This window comes from Panicum virgatum, chromosome 3K (genome assembly GCF_016808335.1).
Source record: "Panicum virgatum strain AP13 chromosome 3K, P.virgatum_v5, whole genome shotgun sequence".
Classification (NCBI taxonomy): Eukaryota; Viridiplantae; Streptophyta; class Magnoliopsida; order Poales; family Poaceae; genus Panicum; species Panicum virgatum.
In genome coordinates, this window is record NC_053138.1 from 36,471,503 (window position 1) to 36,483,485 (window position 11,983).

Sequence of the window (11,983 nt, forward strand, 5' to 3'; positions counted from 1 at the left end):
ACACTTGGAGCTCAGTTCAGAGTTTATAAGCTTTTTCGAGTGGGACATGGGAGTAGTCAAATCTGATCGCTTCCAGACTCGTCTCAACAAGATCGAAGATGAACTCTCTAGAAAAGCTAGAATACGCTAGGCGTCTCTGCGTGGCATGAAACAATGTCACCAAACCACCGGACATAGCCTTTAGAGAACGCGATCTTTTGTCCGTCCATTTTCAAGCATGAAAGTGAAGACTGAGCTGGAAGTAAACAAAGGACCAAGGTGCCAACTTCAAATGAACAGACCTGAGTTGGGCACAGCTAATACAGCTCGTCCACAGTTTCACCACTAAAATGCAAAACATAATTTTAGACTTTAGTGAACCTCCATTTGGCTCCGCAAAAGTTACTGCAAGACTGAATACTTTTGAAGAGCATGCAGTATTAGTTACAATTTGCAACAAGATTGTACAGACAGGGACCACGGCTTCCAAATAAAATTTTGGACCGGAATGGATCATAAACGGTGGTGCAACTTGTGTCTGGGTAGGAAACCAAGAAATGCCTAAAAGTACCACTGCTAATCTACAGGATTTCCTCATTTTGTCGACAACTCTTCAATCATCAGCAAGTCATACGAAAACCTCAGCTGCATAATTACGTCATATGAAAACCTCAGCTGCATAATTCTATGCTAGATTGAGTTGGGCAACTGCTTGTCCTCTGCTGCATCTTTAGCATCATGCCCTTTGGGGCTCCTGCCCTTATCAGGCCCTCCGATGACTCCCCAGGTCTCAAACTGCCGTTGCCGAGCCCTTGCCCTTTCCTTCTCCTCCTCAGACTTCGTCGCGAAGCAGTATGGGCAAGAGACACCATACTCCCATTCAGGAGATTCCATGTCTTCATCGCTAACTGGCTGCTTACATCCATAACAGAGTTTGTGGGTGCCTTGGGCCAATCCATGCTCCACCGAGACACGCTTGTCAAACACAAAGCATTCACCCTCCCACAAGCTTTCAGCCTTTGGTACTTCCTCCAGATACTTCAATATCCCACCTTCCAAATGATAAACCTGACATGCAACAATTAACATTACAAAATCTACAAGTAGAATGACAAATTAACAGCAAACAGGCATTCTGACATATCAAGGAGAACTTCACAAATCAAAAAATATGTCTCAGTAAAGGTTAAGGTACACCATTACCCCTCAAGGGGTATGAGTTTCACTGAATCCTGGCCTGCAGCCAGAGGATAGCTTAGAGAATAATTAAACTACAAGTAAAATAGTTGTCGCCTATCTAGGTCGCCACAAAGATCTCACCCTTGAGAGTGGCATGCAAAAACCACAGTTATTACGACCGGAGCGGGCCAGCCAGTCCGACCGGCTGAACCGGGAACCGAGCCTCCGCCGGTTCGGTCCACGTAAAAGACCACCTGTGTAATCAAACCGGTGAAAACTGGTCAGACCGTCCAGTTTTGAGGAAAAACCAGGATAAATCCGGACTTCTGAGCCATAGTTGGACCGGCGGACATGGATATCATGGGCGAAAAACAGGTGGGAAGGCGCTAAAATGCGTAAAAACGCAAAGGAGGGGATTCGAACTCAGGACCAAGCACTCGACGGTTGATTCCTTACCGCCAGACTATTGCTTGTGATGTAACAAAAATATTAATGCTACTTATATAATTATAAACTGCTCGGTCCAACGGTTCAGACTAGTCAAACTTTGAACCGAGGACTCCAACAGATCAATCTCCAGTCCGGTCGTAATAACTATGGCAAAAACAGAAATATTCAGGATCTCACCTCGAGAAAAGGTCTTAGTATTTCATGACAAGATTCAATGAACTGGTCATCCTAATTCAACATTTTTACTCTCATCATGTATTCAGAAGAAATTGTTACCCTGAATAGGTTGATTTACCTCTTGCATGATAGTAGAAATGTGAACGATTGGATCATTCTAAATGTAAGATTCAAAAACTGTTCGAATGTAAGTATCTAAGTAAGAATACAGCGTAGATAATAGTAAATTGCACACAAGCTGCAAAATCAACACTAAGGATGCTCTCATTAATCTGTAGCATAGCGATACATAATTCACTCTACATTAGTAAATGTTTGTGTGACGAGAAGATTGGACAGTAGCATCATGACAATGAAAAGCACAGCAGCACAAAACAGAGGGTAGCCTTTTGCTTTACCTCTTTAAAGCCCTTGCTGAGAAGAAAGCTAGATGCCTTCTCACATCTGATACCACCAGTGCAGTACATAGCAACTCGTGGTAGCTGTTTAGATTTGCTGGCATTGAGGTCTTCTGCTGGTTGACCAATTCCATTACCATTATTTACCCCTGACTCCCGGGTGTCCGATTCAACCAATTTGAATTGATCGTCAACCCAAGTAGGAAATTCTCTGAATGAGTTTGTACATGGATCAACGGCTCTCTTAAACTTTCCAATGCGTATCTCATACATGTTACGCACATCAATGACAACCTGCCCCCCACAAATAGTATAAACAATTCATACACAGCAAAACTGAAGTTTCACAATGCAAACATAGGAGATGGGACAATGGAGTATCCGAGGGATAGATGAAACACTTACGGTGTCTGGATCACTTATCAATGCATTCCAGTCTTTTGGCTTAACATATTTTCCAACCATTTTAGTTGGCATCACACCTGGGTCTCCAAATGTCACTATCTGCAAAATGGTCAAGAAAGTAGACTAAGCTGTAGTGTTGCTCTCCTATTTCCGGTTACTCTACTAGCCAATCAAACTGTGTAGGCGAAACTAACCTCCTTTTTTAATTTCACACGGACATGGTCCCATCGGAATGGCGCATCATCCCCAGCACCAAGAGGAGACTGACTGGTATGTCCATGATGTATGGCCTCATCCTCTGGAGTAACAGGTGACTGGATCATTCTCAATCCTTTTAAGCGGTTGTCTTCTTGAATAAAGTTTAAGACTTTATCCACTGCAGACGGGGTCCCACAGATGCTACCATTTATTCCCTCTGGTGCAAGGATAATGCCACCTGATACACGCTGAGCAGAATCAGCCAGCAAACCATGTGAGAGCCCAATTTGTAGAAACAAAATATGATGTTTGTATGAGCATCATTGTTCACATTGAGCAACCACATAATAATACTACAAAGCTACTAATGGTTGAGGCTTTCCAGAGCAGAGAATGGGAGGGGGGGGGGGATGGTGAAAGGATGGGTGAGATATGATGTATATATGAGCATCATTGCTCACATTGAGCAACCACATAATAATAATATACTAATGGTTGAGGCTTTCCGTAGCAAAGAATGGATGAGGATGGGTGAGAGTGCGTGTGTGCGAGAGGAGGGAGGGAGGGAGATTAACAAGAATTCCTGAAAGGACAGGAAGTACCCAAATTAAACCTTCCTAATCTCAACAAACTTGCTACCAGCCGGCTCTAACCACACACCAACCTACCCGTGTGCCAGCCCTAGTGTGGGCACATAGCCCCACAATCATAGAAATGCCTCAACCCTATACATAACAAGCTCCCATGTGGCATCAAAAGCGGGCTGACTGTCGAGCTCGATTCAGAGATACTGAAGAGCTCATGACACTGACCATGTCAACGAATTAAAATTTGCCAAATAGTCCTGCTTAGTCACACCCAAACATTTGGATTTGTGAACCTGCTGGAGCAAGCTCAAGACAGTACATGAAAATGAGTAAGACACGAGCCCTGCAGAAACTGGGCGTGAGCTTGCCTTTGACCACCTTCAGAATGGAGACAGCAAGACACCATAAAAACACACCAATCATACACCCCAAACATTGCCTTAGGCTGATTGCAAATTTCGAACTAAAACCAACAACATTGCAAAATATTGTGGATGTAGTGGGATGTCAGTAGACAGTAAGAGGAAAACCATACGTATCACTATACATAAGATGAAATATAGCATGGGTACAGTTCAGCAATATGTGCTTACAAAAGAAACTAAGTCCAGTTAATTTGCTGCAGCATGACAATATGGATGATAGAACATCATTGAAGAACATAATCTCATTCAGAACTGAACTCGGTTGCTCATTCCTATACTAATATTTTCATGTAATTCCAAAGAAATTTGTACCTGCTAAATGGTTGCAGACCCAGGAAGAGCTAAGAATAATCAAACAACCTATCGCCTAATGGTTGCAAAAAGCTTAACATTCCTTTAACTATACTCCATTGACCAAAGCAGCAACAGCAAGTGAGGACAGACCTAGCTCTGCACGGTTGTGCATGTCATCAAAAGTTAGTAATGTTAGGCTGACGCTCATGCTTCAATTGAGCTTTCTTAACTAGGAAAATATGCAGGATAGAATTCAACCAGAGCTCATACCATTGGCAATTGGCAAGTAAAAAGACAGGAGTAACCAAGGGCGCACAACCTCAGTTTTTTTTAACAACTGAATCGATCATTTCACTTAACAGATTGTCGATCTAGTGTGAAGACAACTTACCATGCTAATTTATTCAGTCACAGCAACAAGCCTGTGAATTCCTGTGAATTGCAAATTTGCAATACAATATACATGTATTCAAAGAAACAAATTTCAATCTAAGATAACAAAAAGGAAGCTATAAAATCGTTCCAATTTCATGATAGCCCTTCTTTTACATTGGGGATGGGGTTTGTTACAGTATGACTTTTTTTTTGTTTCACCTTGCATGCAGATTATAACAACCTACAAGCAGCAATCCACAATGTGCAAGCTTAAACAAACAGACCTGTAGGGAAAGTGACACACATGGCATTCACATAAAAGCTCACCATCCATACTTCAAACAATAAGATTAGACCTGATCTAGAAGAGGATTCAACTATCTTTTTTCTTAAGAAACTAGGAGTTAGACATAAAATCGAATGCATTTAAAGTAACCAACTAACCATAAAATTTCTGTTGAAGTATTTGAGACGACACAACGTTGATCTCCATAAGAATTTCCACCAAGTGTGCACGCACACAAAACCATGAGATAAGAATCTTAAGGGGGCTCCAGCACCATCTCAAGAATTTTGAGACAAAGTTATTGTTAGCTTCAATTTATATGACCAAAATAAAATCTTATCTCATTTGATTTTATGCCCCAACTCCGCCTATGCTGACTGGAAGACTCTCTCTCTCCTGAGTCGTCTCAGCATAGCCGGTCCCAAGCCCGGATAAAGGAGGAGGGTTGCGTTAGGTTTTGGCAAATCAGCATAAAAATAGCCACTCTAATGGATTTGAAACCCACAAGAAACTCGTTGGGGCGTAACCTTCTTAGCGACGCGCTACATCGGAACCCGGGTGTGGTGATAAATGGGCAAGGGCCGGGTCGCCATCCCCCCAAGGGCGCGTCGTATCATGACCTGGGTACGATGATAAGTGAGCAAGGGTCGGGTCGTCACCAATTAGGATTCGTATAGGTAGCTGGAACGTAGGGTCCCTAACGGGTAAGTTGCGAGAGCTAGTTGATGTAGCAATTAGGAGGCGTGTAAATATTCTATGCGTTCAGGAGACTAAATGGAAGGGCCAAAAGGCGAAGGAGGTTGAGGATACTGGCTTCAAGCTTTGGTACACGGGAGCAATTCCGGGTAGGAATGGTGTAGGCATCTTGATTGATAGGAGCCTTAAGGATGGAGTCGTAGAGGTTAGAAGGCAAGGCGATCGGGTTATCCTAATCCGGTTGGTAGTTGGAGATTCGGTTTTGAATGTGATCAGTGCCTATGCCCCTCAGGTAGGCCTTAGTGAGAGCACCAAGATGCAGTTCTGGGAAGATCTAGATAGCATGGTTAGTACCGTGCCTACCAGCAAGAAACTCTTCATAGGAGGAGATCTCAACGGCCATGTGGGTGCGACTAATGTAGGGTTCGAGCGAGTGCACGGGGGTTTTGGGTATGGTAGCAGGAGTCAAGAGGGGGAGGATGTGTTGAACTTCGCGTTAGCCTACGACTTGTTGATAGCGAATACCGTGTTTAAGAAGAGGGAATCCCATCTTGTGACGTTTCGTAGTGGACAACACTCGAGCCAGATCGACTTTATTCTTGCTAGGAGGGAGGATAGACGTGATTGCTTAGATTGTAAGGTGATACCTGGGGAGTGTGTTGTCCCTCAACACAAGCTTGTGGTGGCGGACTTTTGTCTTCGGGTACGTGTCCACCAGGACAAACGTGCCAAGATTACGAGAAAAAAATGGTGGAAGCTTAGAGGAGAAGCGGCACAAGCGTTTAAGGAAAAAATGCTAGGTGAGGGGCCTTGGGAAGAAGGAGAAGACGCAGATGACATGTGGCTAAAGATGGCAACATGTGTTCGGAAGGTGGCCTCAGAGGTGTTTGGCGTAAGTAGGGGAGCCAAACAGGAGGGAAAAAACACCTGGTGGTGGAATGACGAGGTGCAAAGCGCTATTAAGGAGAAGGAGTGTTTCAAGCGCCTCCACCTTGACAAGAGTGCAGCCAATATCGAGGGCTATAAATTAGCGAAAAGGGTTGCAAAGCGAGCTGTGAATGTAGCAAAGGGTAAGGCGTATGATGACCTGTATCAGCGGCTAGGCACGAAAGAAGGGGAGAAGGACATTTATAGGATGGCTAGGATCCGCGAGCGAAAGACAAGGGACATCAACCAAATCAAATGCATTAAGGATGGGACAGATCGACTGCTAGTGAAGGATAAGGAGATCATGGATAGATGGAGAGAGTACTTCGACAAGTTGTTTAACAGGGAGAGTGAGGGCCCTACCCTTGAGTTAGATGACTCTTTTGACGATACCAACAGACGTTTTGTGAGGAGAATTCAAGAGGTAGAGATCGGGGAGGCTTCGAAGAGGATGAAGGGAGGTAAATCGATGGGCCCTGATGGTATCCCCATTGAGGTGTGGAGATGCCTAGGAGATAGAGCAATAGTATGGTTAACTAAACTTTTTAATCTCATTTTTCGGTCAAACAAGATGTCGGAAGAATGGAGGAGAAGTATATTAGTACCTATCTTCAAAAACAAGGGTGATGTTCAAAGTTGTACTAACTACCGTGGGATTAAGCTGATGAGCCATACGATGAAGCTTTGGGAGAGGTTTATCGAGCATCGCCTAAGAAGAGTGACAAGTGTGACCCAAAACCAATTTGGGTTCATGCCTGGAAGGTCAACCATGGAGGCGATTTTCTTAATACGACAATTGATGGAGAGATATAGAGAACAGAAGAAGGACTTGCACATGGTCTTCATTGACCTTGAGAAGGCATATGACAAAGTACCGAGAAATGTCATGTGGTGGGCCTTGGAGAAGCACAAAGTCCCAACTAAGTACATTACCCTCATTAAGGATATGTACAAGGATGCGACGACGTTTGTCCGGACATGTGATGACAACACCACTGACTTTCCTATTAACATAGGCCTACACCAGGGGTCAGCATTGAGCCCTTATTTATTTGCTTTAGTGATGGATGAGGTCACAAGGGATATACAAGGTGAGATCACTTGGTGTATGCTCTTTGCTGATGATGTGGTGCTAGTTGACGAGAGTAGGGTAGGGGTTAATAGGAAGTTAGAGCTGTGGAGACGCACGTTAGAGTCGAAAGGGTTCAGACTTAGTAGGACCAAGACCGAGTACATGATGTGCGATTTCAGCGCGACTAGGCATGAGGGGGGAGACATTAGTCTAGATGGACAAGTGGTGGTTCAGAAGGATATTTTTCGGTATTTAGGATCGGTGCTACAAAAGGATGGCGACATTGATGAAGATGTTAGGCATAGAATTTCAGCTGGCTGGTTGAAATGGCGGCAAGGTTCTGGCATCCTTTGTGACAAGAGGGTGCCACAAAAGCTAAAAGACAAATTCTATAAGACAGCAATTCGTCCGGCGATGCTATACGGTGCTGAATATTGGCCTACAAAAAGGCGACATGTCCAGCAACTGAGTGTAGCAGATATGCGGATGTTGCGGTGGTTTTGCGGGCACACAAGGAGGGATAGAGTCCGGAACGAAGTTATTCGGGATAGGGTCGGAGTGGCACCAATTGAGGAGAAACTTACCCAGCATCGGCTGAGATGGTTTGGACATGTCCAACGAAGGCCTCCTGAGGCGCTGGTGCGTAATGGGGTTCTTGAGCGGGTCAATAATGTAAAGAGGGGTAGAGGTAGACCTAAACTGATGTGGGATGAGTCGGTTAAGAGAGACCTTAAGGATTGGAATATCTCTAAAGAGATAGCTTTGGATAGGAGCGCTTGGAGACTAGCTATCAATGTGCCTGAACCTTGAACTTATTTCTTTCGGATTTCATCTCTAGCCTACCCCAACTTGCTTGGGAAAAAAGGCTATGTTGTTGTTGTTGTTGTTGTTGTATTTGATTTTATGCCCATTCTGCACTTGATGGACAACATTATGGAGATTCTCGTTGTGTACTCTCAAGCACTCCCAAGAGATATATCTGAATAGTTGTAAATGCATTGGAGTCTATGTAAAACAATGAAATTCACGGCTTAAGAGAAAAATGGGTGAATCACTTCAAGACAAACCCAAATCTTTGTGTGAAACATGAATTTCAAATCTTTGATTAGCATTCACATTTTCCTCACTCAACTGGAACACAACACCATATACTAAATAATGAAACAAGTTTATCTTATACATTATACTGCAATTCACAAGCATATTGATTTATCCAAATCTGCATACATGCATGATAATACCACCAATCGTCACCATAATTATGTTGATGAATGTCAATGGATATCAGAATTGACCAATTCATTACTAAAACAAACTAAGTTCTTACCCTGTGTGCATCCTTGGATCCATGAAGTCACTACATCAAATGTTGATTTGAACTAAACTAGAAAAAATCCATGCCACAGATTTTTCCAGCCAAGATACATTAAACTGAATTGACCTAGTTGGGCCAAGTTGGTAGAATCTAACTTAACTTATTGTTGATCTATAGCAATTTTGAAAAGATCTACTATGCTGGTTTAGAGACTTCATCACAACAGCATATACCTTAAGTTGCAATATGTGTAGTCAAAGAAAATGGTTTCCATTTTTTTTTGAGGGGCAAGAAAATGGTTTCCATTTCGAAGATAGAGAGAGGCTGCCGTAAACTAGTATTATCAATCCAATTTCAAGTTTAAGAGAAAGTAACACACTTTCTATTCACAGGCAAGATCTCCATCTCATGCTTCAAACAATAAGAATAGACTGGACCATAGAGGGTCCCAACTTTTTTTTTCTTAAATCATGAGGAAGACATAGAATCTAATACATTTAAAGTAACTACAAAATTCATGTTGGTGTATTTGAGATTACACAACATTGATCTTCATAAGAATTTGCACCAAATGTAGCATGGACAGAAAATCAATTGAGATAAGACTATTAGCGTGACCTTCATCATATCCTTTGAGGCAAAGCTATCTTTAGCTGTAGTTCACAAGACTAAATTAAACTCTTATCTCATTTGATTTTGAGTTCATTGTACACTTATAGACAAAAATATGGAGAACCTCGTTGTGTACTCTCAAACACTCCAAGAGAAATATTTGTGTAGTTCTAAACAAATTGTATTCTTTGTAACCCAGTGAAGTCAATGACTTAAGAGAAAAGTGGACAAATACTCTTCTAGACATGTCAAATCTTTGTGTGAAGCATGAAACTAAGATATTGGATTTGTGCATACAACATTTTTCTAAACATCCAACTGGAATGATATTTCATCATACTTACTTATTGTCTAAATAATGAAACCTGTTTATCTTATACATATATTGCAATTCACAAGCATATTGATTTGACCCAAATCTGCAAACAAGCATGATACCACCACACTTCGCCATGACAATGTTCATGTATTAAGATTCCAATATTGATGCAATTCATTGAGTCAAATCATCAATTCAGTGCTAAAACAAGATAACTTCCTACCATGACTTGACTTCTTCAAAATGTCAAATATTTGCACTAAACTGGAAACATTCTATCCTGCAGATTTTTCTAGTAAAGAAAGAGTTGAACTTATTTTTAACAATGCTGAAGTCACAGCTATTTGTTGGACCAACTTGGTCAAATAAAGGTTCATGTTGGTCAGGCTCAGTTCTGGACCTACAAAAGCCATGTCTCTTTAGAGTTTAAAACACCCCTTTCCCCAGTCCTATCCTCCCTCTCATTCCCCTCCCAGTCATGTTGGTCTAGCTCCTTTTGAATTTTGAAACATTGTATTTTAGTTGGTTAAATAAGTGTGAGCTCGTCCGATGTGGTGTGTGGTCCAACAAGTTGTATACCTAAAAGCAACAAATGGGCAGTGCTCACAGTTTGCACTGCACTGAGTGGATCATCACCATCACATTCCTTAAAAAGAACACGGTACCAGCAGATAGCAGTCAATTTCTCACAGCTCCATACAAACAAAATCTTTATAAAGTTATTGCAGAATTCGCTACTGTGGTACTGTTTGAATGCTGCTTGGCTGGCCCTATTACTTATCAGTGTTACTCTTACTCACGTCTGCCTAAAGTTTCAAAAATTTCAACATTACCGGAATACTTCACAAGCATCCTTATCACAGGCAACAATATCCAGACGCGAACGAGCTATTCACTCACCAGCTCCTCGCAGAGCTCCTTGAGGGGCCGCCGGAATGTAGCATGGTCGGGGAAATCGGCGAACCGGTAGAACGAGACGACCACCAGCGCGGGGGCCTCGCCATCCACGCCCCCGTCCGCCACGGCCACCGCGAAGTGCCTGCCCAGCGGGGCGAGCGAGGCCGTGCGCTCCTCCCGCTGCATGTGGGCGAAGCGGCGGCGCGGGATGAGGGAGCCTGGGGCGGAGGGGTTGTGCGTCAGGGAGCGGACCGGGAGGAGGAGCCGGTGGGCGGCGACACTAGCCACGGCCGTGGCGGCGCGGCGGGTGGCGGCGGCGGCGAGCGGTGGAGATGGCAGCATCTGCTCTTCGCGGAGGGGACGAACATAAGTAGATGGATTAACCTAATGCAGTGGTGTACTGGCGTCGTTTATCTGCCCTGTTGGGCCTGAGACTCTAGGTTGGGCCCATATACAGTTCGATGCTGGGCTCGCTGTTAGCCGTGCCAATTGGAGCAGATACAAAAATTCCTAATCTCAAAAAAAAAACCAAAAATTCCGTTTGATCTCTTACCGTGTGTTTGGTTGTGAGACTAGGTGGGATGAGTTGGCTCCAACCCTCGTTTTGGGTTGGCTCCAATCTATATCATGTTTGGTTTGTATTTGGGGTCGGGGTTGGATTGATCCCATTTTTGTTTGGTTGGAGGGATGAAAAAGAGAGGATGGATGGTTCATTTAACACCGTGAGCTACTGCTTGGTGGGTCCCACCGGTCATTCTCTGGACTCTTCTTCTTCCTCGGTTCGTTCGCTGTCTCTGCCCCGCCCTCCGCCGCCGAGGCACCGTCCAAGCAGACAAGCTAGCTGAAGCAAAGCAATTTCCGCAAGCACCTGGTGATCGTTATCTCGCTTGGAAACCAGTAGAGGTAGAGAGATTTCATTGCCGCTTGTTGTAGCAGAGTGTGAGGAGTAGCAGAGAGCAGCAACCATGAATCCCGACAACTTCACGCACAAGACCAACGAGGCGCTGGTGGCGGCGCACGAGACAGCGTCGGAGGCCGGCCATGCTCAGCTCACGCCGCTGCACCTGGCGGCGGCGCTGGCGGCGGACAAGGGCGGCATCCTGCGCCAGGCCATCACGGGGGTGTCGGGCGGCGATGGGGCCGCCGGGGACTCGTTCGAGCGCGTGCTGGCCAACGCGCTCAAGAAGCTGCCGTCGAGTCCGCGTTCGGCGACACCAACTTCCAGGCGCTCAAGACCTACGGCCGCGACCTCGTCGAGCAGGCCGGGAAGCTAGACCCCGTCATCGGCCGCGAGCAGGCCGGGAAGCTAGACCCCGTCATCGGCCGCGACGAGGAGATCCGCCGCGTGGTGCGCATCCTCTCGCGCCGCACCAAGAACAACCCGGTCCTCAT

At 44.5% G+C, this 11,983-nt stretch overlaps 1 protein-coding gene across 2 annotated transcripts; it reads right to left on the reverse strand.

The window, feature by feature from the left end:
* Nucleotides 1–331: 331 nt before the first annotated feature.
* LOC120699126 (rhodanese-like domain-containing protein 7) lies at nucleotides 332–10,974 on the reverse strand. Of its 2 annotated transcripts, XM_039982994.1 has the most exons (6): nucleotides 10,595–10,974; nucleotides 2,783–3,034; nucleotides 2,589–2,687; nucleotides 2,184–2,477; nucleotides 1,300–1,412; nucleotides 919–1,047 (listed from the first exon to the last, which is right to left on the reverse strand). In XM_039982994.1, exons 1-6 carry the CDS (start codon nucleotides 10,931–10,933, stop codon nucleotides 1,020–1,022), a joined length of 1,125 nt encoding a protein of 374 aa, XP_039838928.1. In that variant the 5' UTR covers nucleotides 10,934–10,974; the 3' UTR covers nucleotides 919–1,019. The 2 variants fall into 2 exon arrangements, with proteins under 2 accessions (XP_039838926.1, XP_039838928.1); XM_039982992.1 differs by lacking the exon at nucleotides 1,300–1,412 and having other exon boundaries at nucleotides 332–1,047; nucleotides 10,595–10,967.
* Between the last annotated feature and the right edge of the window lie 1,009 nt (nucleotides 10,975–11,983).

Bases quoted from the DNA above. Each gene is read 5' to 3' on its own strand.
- LOC120699126 (XM_039982992.1), bottom strand. From the start codon at position 10,933: ATGCTGCCATCTCCACCGCTCGCCGCCGCCGCCACCCGCCGCGCCGCC. The intron at 3,035-10,594 runs GTGAGTGAATAG...GATTCTGCTCAG, and splicing joins AGGAGCTCTGCGAGGAGCTG to CGTGTATCAGGTGGCATTAT. The intron at 2,478-2,588 runs GTAAGTGTTTCA...TGTGGGGGGCAG, and splicing joins TGATAAGTGATCCAGACACC to GTTGTCATTGATGTGCGTAA.